The sequence below is a fragment of the Staurois parvus genome, unplaced genomic scaffold, assembly GCF_062004578.1.
Source record: "Staurois parvus isolate SC_StPar_1 unplaced genomic scaffold, SC_StPar_1.0 ptg000520l, whole genome shotgun sequence".
Lineage (NCBI taxonomy): Eukaryota > Metazoa > Chordata > Amphibia > Anura > Ranidae > Staurois > Staurois parvus.
Genome location: NW_028318316.1, coordinates 1,400,026 through 1,419,752, shown reverse-complemented (window position 1 = coordinate 1,419,752; position 19,727 = coordinate 1,400,026). Strand labels below are relative to the sequence as shown.

The 19,727-nt window shown below is 39.3% G+C and overlaps 1 protein-coding gene across 2 annotated transcripts in view; it reads left to right on the top strand.

Moving 5' to 3' along the window:
• Positions 1–19,727, top strand: part of TTC27 (tetratricopeptide repeat domain 27) — a 551,099-nt gene that overhangs the window by 414,651 nt on the left and 116,721 nt on the right. For both annotated transcript variants that reach the window (XM_089690186.1, XM_089690185.1), the window contains exon 12: positions 18,266–18,361. In XM_089690186.1, the coding sequence (XP_089546312.1) occupies positions 18,266–18,361 (96 nt within the window). The remainder of the gene's footprint in view (positions 1–18,265; positions 18,362–19,727) is intronic.

Genomic DNA, 19,727 nt, shown 5'->3' with positions numbered 1-19,727 from the left:
GCAACCCCCGAATAACACTACCAAATATAATGAAGATCCTGAAGGAATATGGTGAACTATCTAATCTAAAAATTAACCCAACAAAAACTGAGATTTTGAACATTAATATACCAAAGAGCGAAAAAGAAAAGCTACAAAAAGAATTCCCCTTTATTTGGAGAGAAAAAGATATAAAATACCTAGGAATAAAACTTGCTACCTCATATAAACAACTGTATAGATTAAATTATATTTCTCTGATAAATGAGATTAAGGACGAACTAAAAAGATTAGAAGGAGGAAATCCATCATGGTTAGGACGTACGAACCTAATTAAAATGGTAATTATACCTAAAATACTCTATAGATTTCAAATGATCCCGATCAAACTCCCAGAGGCGTTTTTTAAGATGAGAAAAATGTTAACAAGATATATATGGAGGAATAAAAAAACCAAGAGTATCATATGAAACACTAAGTAGGACTAAAGAGAAAGGGGGGATGGGACTACCTGATGTCAAGAGATATTACAAAGCAGTAATGTTAGCAAGAATTTATGACTGGACTTTTAATCATAAGGGGAAAAGTTGGGTAAAAATGGAAAATGATCTGAGTGGAATTAATTTGAGTAGGATGATATGGGTTCCAGCACACTATAGAAGAATTAAAGAGGGCACAAGCACTTACACCTTAATTGTCTTAAGGATATGGGATAATTTACATAAACACATGAAATGGGAATTCAACTCTATATTAATGCCTCTTGCAAACACAGAGTTTTTCCCCCCAGGAAAAGATGAGATATCAGGGAGATGGTTTAAAAAGGAAGATATCCAATTGAGAGACATATTGGTAGAGGGGGAACTGAGAACATTTAAAGAATTAAAAGAGATGGGAGGAGATATGTTTGCTAAAATAGATGAGTGGAAATATCATCAATTAAAATGTTTTATAGGAACTCTCCCAAAACCCTTGAGATTAAAAACGGAGTGGAATATGTTTGAAAGGCTATTAGAAACACGTAGAGATGGGAAACACGGTGTTACAAAAATGTATAGAATACTTACAGAACTAGACACAGACACAAAGTTAATTTTCATAACAAATTGGGAAAGAGATATGGGGGTGGGGATAGATGAAGATCAACAGAATAAGATATTTAGATTAGTTCACGAGAGTGTTAGTATGAGACGTTGAGATTAACTACAAATGTTTGACACGATGGCATATTACACCGAGCACTGAGCACAGGATGAGGGGGGAGAATTCAAAAATGTGTTGGAGAGGATGTGGGGAAGAGGGCACGGTGTTTCACATATGGTGGCAATGTCCAAAAATTCAGGTTTTCTCGAAGACAATAGTCAAATTAATAGAAATAATAACTGGAAATGACATAGGATTAGACCCAACCATGTGTCTCCTACATAGTGTTGAGACAACAGTAAATAAATATAAAGAATCAGGTGTATGGTACTACTTAAGTGCAGCAAAAGGGTTGATCCCCAAGTTTTGGCGGAAGACAGAGGTACCAACGGAGGAGGATTGGATCAATAGGGTAAACCAGATTAGCAGAATGGAAAAATCTTACCATATGCAGGAAGACAGGATGAAAATATACTATTCACGATGGGAAAAATGGGAAAAATCGGGATTGAAAGAGAAATATAGAAAACTCTAAACTAGGAAGTTATTCGAAGTTATTGGGCCTAGAGAGATGAGATCTTGCAGAGGGGGGGGAAGGGGGGAAATGGTGGGTTGGGAGGGAATGGAAATAAAAGAGGTAAATAGAAGGGACAGAGTAGAAATGTATTGATATTTATATGTATTGTGTCTCTTCTTATGGAAATTTTGTAATAATGTGAAAAATTAATAAATATTTAAATTAAAAAAAAAAAAAAAAAAAGACCCGGAAGACCACGGAAAACAACTGTGGTGGATGACCGAAGAATTCTTTCCCTGGTGAAGAAAACACCCTTCACAACAGTTGGCCAGATCAAGAACACTCTCCAGGAGGTAGGTGTATGTGTGTCAAAGTCAACAATCAAGAGAAGACTTCACCATAGTGAGTACAGAGGGTTCACCACACGATGTAAACCATTGGTGAGCCTCAAAAACAGGAAGGCCAGATTAGAGTTTGCCAAACGACATCTAAAAAAGCCTTCACAGTTCTGGAACAATATCCTATGGACAGATGAGATCAAGATCAACTTGTACCAGAGTGATGGCAAGAGAAGAGTATGGAGAAAGAAAGGAACTGCTCATGATCCTAAGCATACCACATCATCAGTGAAGCATGGTGGTGGTAGTGTCATGGCGTGGGCATGTATGGCTGCCAGTGGAACTGGTTTTCTTGTATTTATTGATGATGTGACTGCTGACAAAAGCAGCAGGATAAATTCTGAAGTGTTTCAGGCAATATTATCTGCTCATATTCAGCCAAATGCTTCAGAACTCATTGGACGCCGCTTCACAGTGCAGATGGACAATGACCCAAAGCATACTGCAAAAGCAACCAAAGAGTTTTTTAAGGAAAAGAAGTGGAATGTTATGCAATGGCCAAGTTAATCACCTGACCTGAATCTGATTAAGCATGCATTTCACTTGCTGAAGACAAAACTGAAGGGAAAATGCCCCAAGAACAAGCAGGAACTGAAGACAGTTGCAGTAGAGGCCTGGCAGAGCATCATCAGGGATGAAACCCAGTGTCTGGTGATGTCTATGCGTTCCAGACTTCAGGCTGTAATTGTCTGCAAAGGATTTGCAACCAAGTATTAAAAAGTGAAAGTCTGAATTATGATTATTATTCTGTCCCATTACTTTTGGTCCCTTATCAAGTGGGAGGCACATATGCAAACTGTTGTAATTCCTACACCGTTCACCTGATTTGGATGTAAATACCCTCAAATTAAAGCTGACAGTCTGCAGTTAAAGCACATCTTGTTTGTTTCATTTCAAATCCATTGTGGTGGTGTATAGAACCAAAAATGTTAGAATCGTGTCGATGTCCCAATATTTATGGACCTGACTGTATCTGAAAAGTGTGGCGTGCATTTGTATTCAGCCCCCCTGAGTCAATACTTTGTAGAACCACCTTTCACTGCAATTACAGCTACAAGTCTTTTTGAGTATGTCTCAACTTTGCATATCTAGAGATTTAAACTTTTGCCCATTCTTGTTTGCAAAATAGCACAAGCTCTGTCAGATTGGATGGAGTGTGTCTTTGAACAGCAATTTTCAAGTCTAGCCATTAATTTTCATTGGGATTTAGGTCTGGACTTTGACTTGGCAATTCTAACACATGAATATGCTTTGATCTAAACCATTCAGTTTAAGCACTGGCTGTATGTTTAGGGTAATTGTCGTGCTGGAAGGTGAACCTCAAGTCTTTTGCAGACTCTGAACAGGTTTTTTTCTAAGATTGCCCTGTATTTGGCTCCATCCATCTTCCCATCAGCTCATCAGGTTCCCTGTCCCTGCTTAAGAAAAGCATCCCCACATCATGATGCTGCCACTACCATGTTTCACGGTGGGGATGGTGTGTTCAGTGTGATGTGCAGTGTTAGTTTTCTGCCACACACAGCATTTTGCTTTTAGGCCAAAAAGTAAAATTTTTGTCTCATCTGATCAGAGAACCTTCTTCCACATGTTTTACTGTGTCTCCCACATGGCTTCTTGCAAACTGGACTTCTATGGCTTTCTTTCAACAATGACTTTCTTCTTGCCACTCTTCCATAAATGCCAGATTTGTGGAGTGCATGACTAATAGTTATTCTGTGGACATATTCTCCCACCTGAGCTGTGGATCTCTGCAGCTCCTCCAGGGTTACCATGGACATCTTCGCTGCTTCTCTGAATAATGCTGTCCTTGCCCAGCCTGTCAGTTTAGGTGGATGGCCATGTCTTGGTGGGTTTGCATTTATGTCATACTCTTTACATTTTCGGATGATGGATTGAAGAGTGCTCCGTGAGATGTTCAAAGCTTGGGATTTTTTTTATAACCTAACCCTGGTTTAAATGTCTCCACAACTTTATCCCTGACCTGTCTGGTGTGTTCCTTGGCCTTCATGATGCTGTTTGTTCACTAGTGTCCTCTAACAGATCTCTGAGGGCTTCACAAGAGCAGCTGTAATTATACTGAGATTAAATGACACACAGGTGCACTCTATTTACTAATTAGGTGACTTCGGAAGGCAATTGGTTCCACTATATTTTTGTTAGGGATATCAGAGTAAAGGGGGATGAATACACAATTATGTTGTGTTGGTCTATCGCATAAAGTCCCAATAAAATACATTTACCTTTTTGGTTGTAACATGACAAAATGTGGAAAATTTCAGGGGGTATGAATACTTTTTCAAGGCACTGTATCAGTTAGTATGCGTACAAAGTTAACAGGACCCACATAATCTGAAAAAAACATTCCAGTGTAAACAAAACAAAGCAATTGACCTTCATTTGAATAAAGCTATTGTACCATGCTAGACAAACTTGTGTTGTCTTTTTGTTCACAGAACTGACATCAGCTTTATAAAACTAGCTTTTGGGGTGATAACTGTCTGCACCCCTGGCAAGAGACAGTACACGCCATGTCTTACACTCCATGCTTACAAGAACAGTCTGTGTAGTATAAGGGAAGGCTGAACCAGGCCCAGACTTGCCAATGACATATCCTATAGCTTAAGTTTTGTTGCACAGTTCAGTTATGCTGAAAAATTAATATCTCCATAGCCTGTGTTATTAACTTGATTTCTCTAATCTTCTATTGTTCTAGGATGGGGAGACCTCCACTTTTGAGCAATTAGTTTATGGGCATGCAAAAGCAATCTAAGCAAAGGAGTTTATAGGTAGGGATTTCTCGTCTAGCATGTTCAGCAGGCATATGCCTGGATCTTCGAGAAGATTGACCTGCTAGATTGATTTATTTTATTTATTTCAGGCACTTATATAGCGCCGTCAATTTACGCTGTGCTTTACATATATATTGTACATTCACATCAGTCCCTAACCCTCAAGGGGCGTACAATCTAAGGTCCCTAACTGACATTCATACATGCACATACTAGGGCCAATTTAGACAGGAGCCAATTAACTTAGCAGCATGTCTTTGGAGTGTGGGAGGAAACCCACGCAGGCACAGGGAGAACATGCAAACTCCAGGCAGGTGGTGCCGTGGTTGGGATTCAAACCGGCGACCCTAGTACTGCCAGGCGGAAGAGCTAACCACTTAGCCACTGTGCTGCTTGATAGTAATTATAATTCCTTTCCAATGTCGGTGAAGTTTGGTAAACCTGCACAGCATAAGATTTAGGTCTGCTGGACCTCTATTTCATTTAGGGAGATTAGAGGATTCCCTTCAGTTCCATTTATAGTGGTTATAAACTCTATTCTTTAATAAACCACTGACAGGATTTTATAACAGAAAAGACCATTGAGGTCTCTTATGTCATAAATTCCTTCCCCCACCTCCTGCCTATCAGTGGGTAATGCAATCTGAGCCACAATCAAACCGCTCTGCATGCCGCTGCGGTGTAACTCCCGTGCACATGCGCTGGAGTGATGTCACCGCAGTCTAGCCAATCAAGCGGCCGAAGGTTCGGAACCCGGAAGTAGGAGAAGGTTAACATGGAGGCTTCTGGGACACTTTATGACCCGTGATAGCCCAGGGTTTGTTTGTAGGTAAGCTTCTCATAATATGGCCGAAACCTGTAGGGGAGCACATTATTTTAGTTTCTTATAGAGACTTTACTACCGCCTTAAATGCTTTCTCTGGCACATGATACGTTCAATGTAGTATGAATAATCTTGCTACCTTTTTGATACTTCACATTTTGTGTTTTACTTACTTTTTAAAATTGCAAAATGTAGATAACTAAGTGATAATAAAGAGGACTTTGTATATGAAGTTAGGAGGCAAGAAGAATAGTGGTGTTGCATGCAGCTCTGCACTTTAAAATTTTAACCTGGCTTTGAAAAACAATAGCTGATTTCTACTTGGTTCTTTTAGGCCATACTTCCATTTCCAAATATTAACAGCCATTTATTTGGGTGCATTGCATCACAGATTTATTGCAGAACTCCAGCTCAAACTTTTTTTTTGTTTTGAATGCTGCAGGGAAGAATTTAGAATCTTGGTTATGTTTTTATTGTGTTCTGCTTTCCCATCAGGTAGATTTACCCTAATTTCCTAGAAATGTTACAGAAAATTAGTTTAAATTTTCCTAAAGTGGGAAAAAAAATCCCACCTTTAACATCTGTAATTGTAATTGTGTCCACCCTAGAAGATATGACTTCTACTGACATTTTTATGACAACCTTAAAATTTCAGATTTTCCCTCATTTTATGGCCTGGTGACAGTGCCTCAGAGAGGGAGTGCCAATGCCCATTTTGAAAACAATGTAGTGCTTGAAGTCTATGATTTTGAAGCACAGAGGATGATGACCCATCTTGAGTTCCCAGAGTAAAGTTAGGATGTCTGATCACCGGTGTCAGACCCAAGGGGGTTGAGCCTGAAATTACTGAATCTTTAGAGTTTTTGGCAAATGTCAGCGTTGTCCCGATAGGTGGCTACTCAGTTGACATGGAACCTCTGGCTGTAACTAGGGCAGGCCTCTTAAGATACAATCTGAAAAGTATTAGTCAAAGTGCACCCACTGCTTGTCTGAACCTTGTGTTCTTTACACTGAATGCACAAGGCTTTCCATGAATGGGTGAGAAGAAATGACAAACAATATCTCTTCTCACGCATTGTCAGAACAACCTTGTATTCAGTGATAAGAACAGAAAGCTGTTTGTGAAGGTCTTAGTAGAGAGGATGGAAGAGAGTAAGTGACTATTTCTTCGCTGTGTACTAGCCTCCTACTGTTATGAGGAGAAAGAGGTGTGTCATGGAATAAGAGGAACCAGGGGTCCTGTGGGATGTTATCATAGCAAATTTCACTACAGATGATAATTTGTACCCATACGTTTTAATTAGTGAACATTGACACTAAATATAGGTGAGGGTACTCAGGGCTAGTCTGCATCTCCTGAATAATGGTGACGTTTTGGTATCCTACCTACTCATTGCATTGGGTCTTTGTACCACTGAGCTAGGAGTTTAAAATTGTTCTCTGATACATTAGTATTGATAGAGGAGGTATGAGTTAATAAACAATTGGTTTGGTGTTTGTCAGAAAGTGTGGGATAATTCCTGTTCCCAGTCAGCCATAAAAGGACATTCATTTATAGCCACTAGGTAATACAAATGCAAGTTCCTGTATGAAAATAGCAGAGCTAAACAGTTTTGGAAGGTTCTAAACTAGATCAAGTACCTGGTTACCTCTTGTCACATAATGTAGTTGCAGCAAGCCCTTTGTAGGCCATTGTAGAAAAGCCCTCTTTCTAAACGTGGGGAAAATTGAGAAATTATCCAGAATGAGTTTGAGAGGGTTGTTGTGTTGCCAATTATGGCATTCCAGACCAAATCCTAAATTCCCAAGTGTGGTGCTGTTCCTGGGACCAGAATGGGGACCAGGTTTCTGTGGGATTTTTGTGTCTAGGGTATTATGCCAAGTTTTTGCTCTGCAAAAGTTTGCTAAAGATGCAACCATTGTGAGATTTCTGATAAATCCAAGGTTTTATTTTCTCATGTCTCAGAAGTCCATAACCCCATTAATTTTGCATTCTGATATGATCCCTTTATGAGATAAGACTAATTTATTACTGTTACAGATGCACATAGGAGATAATCACTGTACCTACAGGTAAGGGCTCATGTATACTGCAGCTGATAAACTCCTATGTGTCCATGTACACATCTTCGTTTACAGGCATTTGAGTTTACAGTAGTTTTTTTTTAACACAGAAAACGTGCATTCAGCTGCGATTTTATCAGCGTTTTAACCACAAAACACTTGTAAACGTGTCTAAACTTGGAAAATCGCGTCTGTAAACGTTTGCGTTTGAAATTGTTTTTTAGGATTTAGGTCTGCTGGACCTCTATTTCATTTAGGGAAATTAGAGGATTCCCTTCAGTTCCATCTATAATGGTTATAAACTCTATTCTTTAATAAACCACTGACCGGCAGGGATTTTATAACAGAAAACAGGTCTCTTATGTCATAAATTCCTTCCCCCACCCCCTGCCTATCAGTGGGTAATGCAATCTGAGCCACAATCAAACTGCTATATAATTCCTGTAAAATAATAATAAATACAAGCATAAGCATTGTTCTTTTAAACCCTGCTAGGATAAATTAATAAGTACTTGAAGTATCATGATTACAGTGGTTCTAAAGTCAAAAGGTTTTTCATTTCCATTGATTTTTATTATTAAGTATTTCAAAGAAGTACAAAAGCCATTGTGAAAACATATCGCATATCATTGAAGTCAAAAGGTTTTTTTACCTTAATGCCTTCACTGCATTAAGGAAAAAAAAAAGCAACGACCTATCCTACCCACCTCCGTCCCTTAATACTACCTGGCTTCCTGTCACTGCTTCAGCAACGTTCCTTTCACTTCCTGGTTTCATAGGAGACACTAAGGGCAGCTGAGCCTTAGGCTTCTGCTGCTGCCAGCCAAACTCCTGTGAGGAAGGAGCAGGGGTGTGGCTTACTGGGTTTATGTGTGTCAATGGATGCACACAGCCCAACTTGGGAGTGTGCACGAATGCTACCCAACTTGCTAACGAGGCACCCAGAAGAGGGAGATGGTGACAGAGCAAGCTGGGAGCTGCCAGAAGAGGAAGTAAGCATCATTTTGCACACAACAGGTAAGTATGACCTCTTTTTTTAATTTAACAAAAAAAAAAACAGCCTTTATTGTCACTTTATACCTATTTATGTTGTAGAAGGGGTACTGAATTCAAATATCTGTGATTACAAAACACAGCTCTGGCAAATGACCCAATATTGTAAGCTTTAGTAGAGATCTTCTGCACATTTATATGTGTAATCATATTTCTGAGGAGTGCAGGTGACCATTTATTATAAAATTTTCATTTTCATTTTTTTCCCAACAATATGATAAATACAAATTGAAAAGTGTCTGTATTAAAAACAATTTTAATCATGTAAAAAAGCCAGGAGCAACCCAGGATTTGGTGTCAATGTTGTATGAAACGTTAAAATACACAGTTGGCACATACAGTATGTAGTTAGCAAAACTGTATATAAACTGCTATCTTGGGATCATTTTACTAAACGGTTACAAAGTAGCTGCTCATTATGTCCTGTCAGTGGTTAAGTGCCATTAGGTTTGCTCACTTTCTTGTACGACCTGATAATATGCAAGCCGTGTTTTACCAGTGCAGAAATATTAGCTTTTTAAATTGAGTTTTCTCAAGCTGGATCACTTTCATAACTTTATGCTTTCGAAGTCATGGAGCTTCCGAAGTTTACTACATCAATTGGCTTTAACCTAATAAACTCTAAAAACAATAACAACATTGGTCTTAAAACCCCTAAACTTTAAACATTTTCCTGACAATCATACCTTATAAACCTCATAAAGAGTTCCATTTTTAAAAAGTAAAGTTAATGAGCATATTTGTATAATACACTGTTATGCATAGCCGCATGTAATCAAGGCTAGGTATTCGGTAGTTAAAAGCCGGCAGGTTTCCTTGCTATGAACTGCTTCCAAAGGGTTTTATTTTTATCTTATCAAAACCTATAGCTACAACTTAATTAAAATACTTAAAATGAACCTACCATGACAAATTTTAAAACATAAGGGCTGAGCAAGACTAGAGATATTCGGAGATCACAGATTCCCAATTTAGCCTGTTTTGCTAACACATTGCATGTCTAGGTTAATTTTATTAGGTAATTGGATGTAGATAATTGAAGCAGAACTATACTGTGTTGAAATTGGTACCCATGTAATTATGACTAGCATTGATTACACTTCTTTACTTCTACACACATCACTTGCTTTTTAGTGTACAGTGTAAGACAAGTTTAGATTGACACACATTATACCTATGGCCTGTTGGAGACCAGCATCAGGGAAGACTTCTCAAAGACACCTCTTCTGATATTCATTGAACAGTGGATTTGTATTAAAGGTATGCTCAGGTTTGAGTGATCAGAAGTTATGGATCTGTTTCTGTAACATGCAGTATGCATTACTATTTAGGGCTACAACATATTATTTAATGGCTCAAAAAGTGTTTTATAGGCAAATTACCCTTAGAGACTTTTAGTGTCAGGACCTGATTTACTTGTTGGTGGCACTGTGGTTCTCTGGGTGTAAGCCGTAGTTTCAGTGTCCACCAACGGGGGTCCCCCAGCAGCCAACAGTTTCCAGTAATTAGCTCCACCTGGTCCTAGCTGCTGGGAGGGTACTTAAAGCGGAGTTCCAACCAAAAGAGGAAGTTCTGCTTTAAGGCTTCGTCCCTCACTCCCCGTTAAGGATTGGCACCTTTGGGGAGCGGGTACCCAAATTTGACAGGTACCCGCTCCCACTTCCACCTAGGCATCCGGAAGCGGAAGTTGTACTCCCCTGCTACAATGTAAAGTAGTGAGTGTACAGCTTGTATAACAGTGTAAATTTGCTGTCCCCTCAAAATAACTCGACACACAGCCATTAATGTCTAAACCGCTGGCAACAAAAATGAGTACACCCCTAAGTGAAAATGTCCAAATTGGGCCCAATTAACCATTTTCCCTCCCCAGTGTCATGTGACTTGTTAGTCTTACAAGGTCTCAGGTGTGAATGGGGAGCAGGTGTGTTAAATTTGGTGTTATCACTCTCACTCTCTCCTACTGGTCACTGGAGGTTCAGCATGGCACCTCATGGCAAAGAACTATCTGAGGATCTGAAAAAAAGAACTGTTGCTCTACATAAAGATGGCCTAGGCTATAAGAAGATTGCCAAGACCCTGAAACTGAGCTGCAGCATGGTGGCAAAGACCATACAGTGGTTTAACAGGACAGGTTCCACGCCTAACAGGCCTCGCCATGGTCGACCAAAGTAGTTGAGTGCACATGCTCAGCGTCATATCCAGAGGTTGTTTTTGGGAAATAGACGTATGAATGCTGCCAGCATTGCTGCAGAGGTTGAAGGGGTGGGGGGTCAACCTGCCAGTGCTCAGACCATATGCCGCACACTGCATCAAATTAGTCTGCATGGCTGTTGTCCCAGAAGGAAGCCTCTTCTAAAGATGATGCACAAGAAAGCCCACAAACAGTTTGCTGAAGACAAGCAGACTAAGGACATGGATTACTGGAACCATGTCCTGTGGTCTGATGAGACCAAGATAAACTTATTTGGTTTAGATGGTGTCAAGCGTGTGTCACAGCAACCAGGTGAGGAGTACAAAGACAAGTGTGTCTTGCCTAGTCAAGCAGGGTGGTGGGAGTGTCATGGTCTGGGGCTGCATGAGTGCAGCTGGCACTGGGGAGCTACAGTTCATTGAGGGAACCATGAATGCCAACATGTTTTGTGACATACTGAAGCAGGGCATGATCCCCTTCCTTCAGAGACTGGGCCGCAGGGCAATATTCCAACATGATAACAACCCCAAACACACCTCCAAGACAACCACTGCCTTGCTAAAGAAGCTGAGGGTAAAGGTGATGGACTGGCCAAGCATGTCTCCAGACCTAGACCCTATTGAGCATCTGTGGGGCATCCTCAAACGGAATGTGTAGAAGCGCAAGGTCTCTAACATCCACCAGCTCTGTGATGTCGTCATGGAGGAGTGGAAGAGGACTCCAGTGGCAACCTGTAAAGCTCTGGTGAACTCCATGCCCAAGAGGGTTAAGGCAGTGCTGGAAAATATTGACACTGTGAGCCCAATTTGGATTCTTTCACTTAGGGGTGTACTCACTTTTGTTGCCAGTGGTTTAGACATTAATGGCTGTGTGTTGAATTATTTTGAGGGAACAGCAAATGTACACTGTTATACAAGCTGTACATTCACGACTTTACATTGTAGCAAAGTGTTATTTCATCAGTGTTGTCACATGAAAAGATATAATAAAATATTTACAAAAATGTGAGGGGTGTACTCACTTCTGGGAAATACTGTACATTGTATCGCATTTTTGTTTTTATTTAATAAAAGTGGGCCAAAGAGCCCTTTAAACATCAATTTCTGGCATGGACTGTACTCACTGGCAAGCACTATACTTGAGCTAGACAACCCAAGACTTCATAGTATGTAGATACTGTATTTGTAACCCCCTAAAACTGTTTCTTTGTTGTGTTTTCACTGATTGTCCAATTTCACTAATTTGTGGGGTCAGTATTTTAAGATTTCATTTCACTTATAGCAACTAAACTTTTTAGCAACTGTTTTTAAAAAGAGCTAATATGCATTGCTATTAATGAAAGTAACAAATGAACGTGATCCACTTTCAGTAATAACGCAGACATCATTAGTATAATAAAGCACCAGATGACATAATGGTGTGTTAAAGAAACATGTATGAAGTCATTAATAGCTATTTAGAACATGAGGTGATTTGGCCATGCCTGCCTACAAATCTGTAATTATCTTTACTCATCTTCAATTTATTAAGTCATCCTTTTCTCTGTGCAGTTTCAAAAAGTTATCTGCTAAGAGCCCTTTAACCCATTTCTGACTTCTTAATGCATAATCTCGTGAAGGTAATTATTCTTTTGCTGTCAGTGTATTTTTTTATTTTGATGTCATACCTCCTGTCTCTCACATTCTTTCTCACTCTCCACATTTAATTTTATTCTATCAGGGAAATTCATTTTAAAAATGCAAACATTTTGTGTTTGCTACAAGGTCAAAAGTGAGGAAATTCATGTGCAATTGATAGCCCCTGCGTGGGCCTGTTTTGTTGCTCCTGTCTTAAACTGTTTATAAATTAATAAAAACATTGAAATACAAAAGAGAGGAAATTCACATTTGTATAGTAACAGCTCCTGCCATATAATAGCCTTTTACTTGGTACAGTAAAGTGACAGTAAAAGATAACATTTGATGCATAAAGATTTAAAAGAAGGAGATTTTACTTGTCACGTGTATTTCCGACGTGGCCAAAAAAAAAACTACAAAATCTCTATAGTTGGTTAAGGAGAGCTAGTAAGTTTGTTGCCAGGGACAATGCCACATGTTCTAAGAGTTGTTTTCTGATAACAGGAATAGAGAGGGTATCATAGAGACTATCCATTTCATAGAAAATACTGTATGTCATGTGGCTTTAGAAGTAAAGTATGGGTCAATCACATCATAGGAAACACAGCTGTTATGAATTAATTAATTCATTACATCTTTGTTGACACTGTGGTCATGTGATCACATAGCCATAACATGATCACCGGGCCCTAAGTACCAGGATCCACCCCACATTAAAGGCACAGGGGCTCACTGGACACCCATCATATAGCACAATGGCAGCAAAGGTGTCCGGTGCACCCCGCTATCTATCCATTATTATACATGTGCTTCTACTATGGGGGCTCTCAAATTTTAGTTAGGAACTGCAGATAATAGGGTGCTGTGAAGAAGCTCTGCAGCTTATGCATGTATTTGCAATTGTGTGCAAACTAAACCCCTCTTTTTAACGTCAACTATAATAACCAAATAATTCTGTTGGTTGCAGGCTGGTTGGTAAGTTGAGCTGGGAATTTGTCTTTCTTGTTCTTTGACATGCCTCACCCTTCCATGTGCTCCTTGCTACAAAGGCCAGTTATTATTATTAATATTATTATACAGGATTTATATAGCGCCAACAGTTTGCGCAGTGCTTTACAATATAAGAGAGACAGTACAATTACAATAAATTTCAGTACAGAAGGAATAGGAGGGCCCTGCTCATGGAGCTTACAATCTAAAGGGTTATAGGTTGGGGCAGTTGCCATCTGTTTTTAATGAATACAGAACTAAATTATTTTGTGTATTTTATCTCTGCCCTTAACTTAGCTTAAAGTATTTCTTAGTATAAATACTGTAGGTTTGTAGTATCACATTAAAGAGCAATGCTATGCATATCTACAAACAATAATTAGACTAAACTGAAACTGTATTTCTGTTGTATGATTTAGAATAGACTGTTCCTTCTAGTTTGACCTAGTTGTGACCTTTCTTGTAAAGTCCATTTAACTCCCCTGCTAGGGGGGCATCATCCTTTCGGAGCAATACGAGAGCAGTTTTACTTGAAGATATCTTAACTTATTTCAGGACTTGACAAAATTTCTTTTGGAACTGTATGTAAGAAAGAGAGAGAAAGCTATGTGGGCTGGCCGGGATAACACATTGAAAATATAAGTTCACCTTTACAGAAAATCTAACCCTTCACTGGACCTCCCTCCCCATCACCCCGGTCCTGGTGTACCAGCGTCCCACGATCCCCTGCTGTTAGGCACTGGGACGCCGCTTTCTCTCCTCTCCTGCCAGCACAGACATAACGGGCTAGACGGATTCTGATTGGTCAGCACCGTTCATGTGATGGTGCTGACCAATTAGAATGCCTATTCTCCATACACTGAGCGGTACGGATAGGAGCTTAAGCCACAGGGATTTTAAATCCCTGGATCAGTAAAGTGGCATCCCGGTGCCTGGAAGGGGGCGGCTGACAAAAGTCCAGGTGCCAGGATGAAATTTCTAGTCATTATGGTGACCTGGCCCTGGGATTTGTCAAACCCTGCTTACTTTCACCTTACTAGGACTTTGAGCCCCTGGGCAGAGGTGTGTGGGTTTTAGTAATAGGGCGGCACAAAAGTACATAGTTAGCTAGAAGTGTACTGTTGGGATTATTGAACTGATAATTTGTTCTATTTAATTTATTGTGTATATAATAAAATGTGTATTACTGAGGAAAAAAAACAACACCACAGAGTTTTAAAGCATCAGACATAATAACAATATGTGAGAGAGAGATTCTGAAAAGCCTCAGTGGAATACCAAAATGAGCCAACTCATATTTCCCAAGATTTAGGAGCTTTGCACTAACAATCTACAGTATGCATGAAAACTTTCATGTTCCCCTCTTAGATATTATCTATAACCACAAAACAAAATTTACTTGTAAATTGCTAGAGGCTTTCCCGCTTAGGTTTTATTGCCTGAAGTGTGGAACCGGTAGTGATTAGAATAATATCTTGGTTGTGTGCTCATTGTTTTAGCACATAATAAACAGTACAGACCTGGTTTATAATGCTGGAAATACATCTCATTTCTCCTGTGCTGTTCTGGAGGTACTGCTCTAACATCTGCACATTTTTCCTGTTTGAGTAAGACAATTAAAGGCTCGATAATGCATTACCTTTCAGTGCCGGCTCCATGATGACTTTTTAATTGCCTTTATGTGGTGTATTACAAACATATGGTATCACTCAGGGATTTGTTCAGAGGTGGAGGAAATAGCAGAGGCAAGCCGGCTCCCTTTCATAAATGTCGGATTCCATGATGTAAAGTCAGACTGTACAAGAGCTACTCCGACCACTTGTGTTACTTCACAGTCTAGTTATAGCTCAATTTGTTCTGACTGGTTTTATGTCAGGGTTCTCAGCTTGATGAAGAAGTAATGTCAGAATTGTTTCCTCCTCTCTATACAAGTTATTGGTAGGAGTGTGTGAAAAAAATTATTCCTCCACAATTAAAGAATCATATAATAGGGGAAAATCTGCATTTCTGGATACAATGACACTGTGATGCTATAACAAGGTTCAATGACTGTTATTATTAAGAGCCTCACTTTGATCCTTTGATCATAAAGGATAAGCTCACATAAATGTGACACCTTATTTCTCTGCAGAGATATTCCTAAAGGTACGCTGCAGTCAAACAGTAAACCTACATCTTAAAGTGTATATATAGTATATAGTGTTTTTCATTTTGGATACAGTAAGGTAGGGTTAAAATTTATTATGTTTTTTTTCTGTCTTTCTGTGCCGATTTTCCTTTCACTTCCTGTCTTAGACATGCAACAGGGAATGAGTGAGAGGAAATCTCCCTAAAGTTAATGAATTTTCATCTTAGTTGTCATCGGAACAGGTGTCTGCTCTTTAACCTCACCATTTGCAATGGCGACAACTCTAAAATTTTGCATTTTCTCTCACTTTCTGTTTTGGCACCAGTGGTCACCAGCACAAATAGTGAAGTGAGTCTCTCACTTGGGGACACAGGCAGCAATAAAAACTTAGCTGTGGGTTTCAACCCTTTATGATTCAATCCAAAACCTAATCTGTTGTAGGGAGGAGAGGGAATTACACAACCCTCGCTTCAGAAAATACACATCAGTGACCCTGTGAAGTGTTCTGAGTTTTGGCTTCGTTAGAGTACATAATTCCTGTATAATATAGGTAGGTCATTGACTGATTTTGTTGTCTGGCATTGCTCTTTAACAGTGTAGAAGTCTAGCTGGTTGGTCTTTAAAGCTGGCCATACATATTTCAGTTATTGCATCCCAGAACGTTCATGTCACTACTGCACATACCTTATAAACAGAGAATTGCTTATTTATTGATAGCTGTCATTTAGTGGGGTTCAGACAACTGGCTTAATGTCATATTAAGGAATTCTATATACAGTATTAAAATTAGCATGTGTTGATGTCCAGACATATATACTAGATGTTTTGGAGGTTGATTTTAGGCTAGCACGCTGCATTCATTGTGTTTTGCTGTTGAAAACTACAAAACCATCCTTTGTGAACATCTACAATAACACCTACACTATATTACTAAAAGTATTGGGACACCCCAATAAAGACCTCCAAACTTTTTGTGGCCTTCAGATTAGCACAACAACAGTGTGTAGAGAGCTTCATGGAATGGGTTTCTATGGCCGAGCAGCTGCATCCAAGCCTTACATCACCAAGTGTAATGCAAAGCGTCATATGCAGCGGTGTAAAGCATGCCACCACTGGACTCTGCAGCAGTGTAGGCATGTTATCCGGAGTATCGAATCACGCTTCTCTGGCAATCCGATGGATGTGTTTGAGTTTGGCAGTTGCCAGGAGAACAGTACTTGCCTGACTACATTGTGCCAAGTGTAAAGTTTGTTGGAGGGGGAATTATGGTGTGGGGTTGTTTTTTAGGGGTTGGGCTTTGCTCTTTAGTTCCAGTGAAGGGAACTCTTAAGGCTTCAGCATACCAAGAAATTTTGGACAATTTCATTCTCCCAACGTTGTGGGAACAGTTTGGAGATGGCCCCTTCCTATTCCAACATGACTGCACACCAGTGCACAAAGCAAGATCCATAAAGACATAGGTGAGCAAGTTTGGGGTGGAGGAACTTGACTGGCTTGCACAGTCCTGGCCCCGAGAGAACACCTTTGGGATAAATTAGAGCATTGTGAGCTAGGCCTTCTCATCCAACATCAGTGTTTAAACTCACAAATGCACTCTGGAAGAATGGTAAACATTCCCATAGACACACTCCTAAACCTTGTGGACAGCCTTCCCAGAAGAGTTGAAGCTGTTATAACTGCAATGGGTGGGCGAACTCAATATTGAACCCTACGGACTAAGTCTGGGATGCCAATATAGTTCATGTGTGTGTAAAGGCAGGCTTCACAATACTTTTGGCAATATAGTGTATATACTGTATATTAGCTGGCAAAACTGAGGAAATATTTAGTTAGGGTCTATATGTCTTAACATTGGTGCTCTGCCTCATCTCTTTTCCATTATGTGTGTGATTCCAGGGGTAAAATTGAGATAGGAAAAGATAAGGACATAAACCATATCTAAACCCCCCAAAAAAATTTATCAAAGTGCAGCTTACTCATCCTCAGTTGAGGTGTCTGCATACGTTTTCTTTTTTTAGGCTTCATGTTGCTAATCTTCATTTGGTAATCATGCCATTAACATACTTCTTTCCCTTAATTTTAAACTCCTTCACTTTATCTATAGAGGAAGTCATATTTGCCACCCAGGCTGGACTTCAAACTTGTGTGCCTTTGTTTACCTTCAATACATGACGATTAGGTATATATTACGATTTTTTTTCTTGGGTTTAGTTATCCTTTAAAGTTTTTTTTCTTCTATTCTGTCTGTTCCAGCCCAGCCAAATCTTGTTAGTAGCGGGGCAGAACAAAATGGACTTTTCTTATATTACGTACTGTTTAAGTTCTTAAAAAATACTTGAATTGCCCATTTGCACTGTTGTGTTATAAAAATGCATGTATTAGTTTTACTGCATGTCAATTAAAGTGCTTAAAAATGCATCAGGATGTGTTAACTTATAAAGTTAGAATATTAAAAACCAAAATAAAGCACATGAAAATATCGGTTTTAATACACAAGAGTGAGAATGGGAGAATCTGCCATTTAGGTTTTTTTGTATTTCATGTAAAAAAAAATGATCTTATTTTATTTTCTAGGCCCTAGCAGAACAATTTGAAGAAAAAAACCCTCCTGTGACTGAACGTATGAAAATTTTCTATTGCTCCCAGATGCCTCCAATTTGGGATATTGAAGTAAGTGAAATTGAATTAAAGTTCCAGAAAAAGAAAAAAAAATCAGCAGTCACATACAAATAAATGTTACCACATTATAAAAACACTAATGTAGCACTACAAATCTAATTCTAGTGTGCTATTGTTGTTCTAAATTAGGAGGGCATCAAATTACATGCTTTTTCGAAACAGTATATGTTTGCTTGAAAAGATCTCCAAAAAGTTAATCCATACAGAGTGCCAGTTTAGCAATATAATCATCTCACAGCTTCACATATTCCTCTTCACTATGTTATTCCATTTATGCAATCAATGTAGTAGAACCAATCACTTGCATTATAAATCCAAAATGAGAGAGCGATTTGCTTGTGTCGATGGTCAACTGCAGCTTGTTTTCAGATTTATTCTTCTTGCGTTTGAGACCAGTTTTAGATATTTCAGAGATCATTCACAGTTCATTAACAGTAGCATTTTACCTAAAGCCTCATTCTGTTGTGTGTTTACTCCTCAAATCAACTGTATCAACCTGCTTTAAGCTGGTTTTGCAGTCTAATGCTTGACTTGTATGGGGAGTTATGAGAATGAAAGTCTGTTGATTAAAAAGTCAACTTCTGCCGGTAGCCAACACACTGATATTACCCCCCCCCCAAAAAAAAAAATGCCCTGAAATACTTCTTTAGCAAGACAAAATGCGTTGCCTTCCATTGAGCAAAATTATTTACTTGTTTTATGATTCCAGTTGTAATTTTTCCCTTAAATTGATTGTAATGGATAATTTTCCCATTAATTTAAAAAGATATGTTATACTAAACCTACTCTTATTTCCTCTTCTGGAGTCCCACGCTGGTGCTCTCCATTCCTCCTTTTTGTGGCTTTTTTTCCGAGGGGGCACCCATGGGACGCGATTCCAACATGGGCTGTGTGTGTTCATAGACGTTCAGCATGCTGGTAAGCTCCATCCCCCTCACTGCTCACAGGAATTGGCCTATTGCTTCTGCTGCTGCCTGTGTCTCCTGTGAGATAGGAAGTGGGGAGGGTGGGGCTGCAGCCCAGACAGTACAATAACAAACAGAGAAAAATGTCTTTGCCCCAGAGCAAGAAATTAGCAGAAGCCTGATCGATGGAGGAGAGCAGACTGAGTTCCCAGCATAGCTAGAGAACTGACCACGCTTTGCTGTCATGCCTAGTGTAGTCAGTTTTTATTAGGAAAGCAGAGGGACTGGCAGGAGCACCAGGGATTTCACACAAAGGAAGCAATACAAAGAGAACAGGATACTTTTTCATACAGGTACATGGCTTAGCAGGCACATATCAGGAATATGAAATGTTGGGTTTACATTCTTTTTCAAGAAACCTTTTTATGACAATTTATTGCATAATAGTGTAA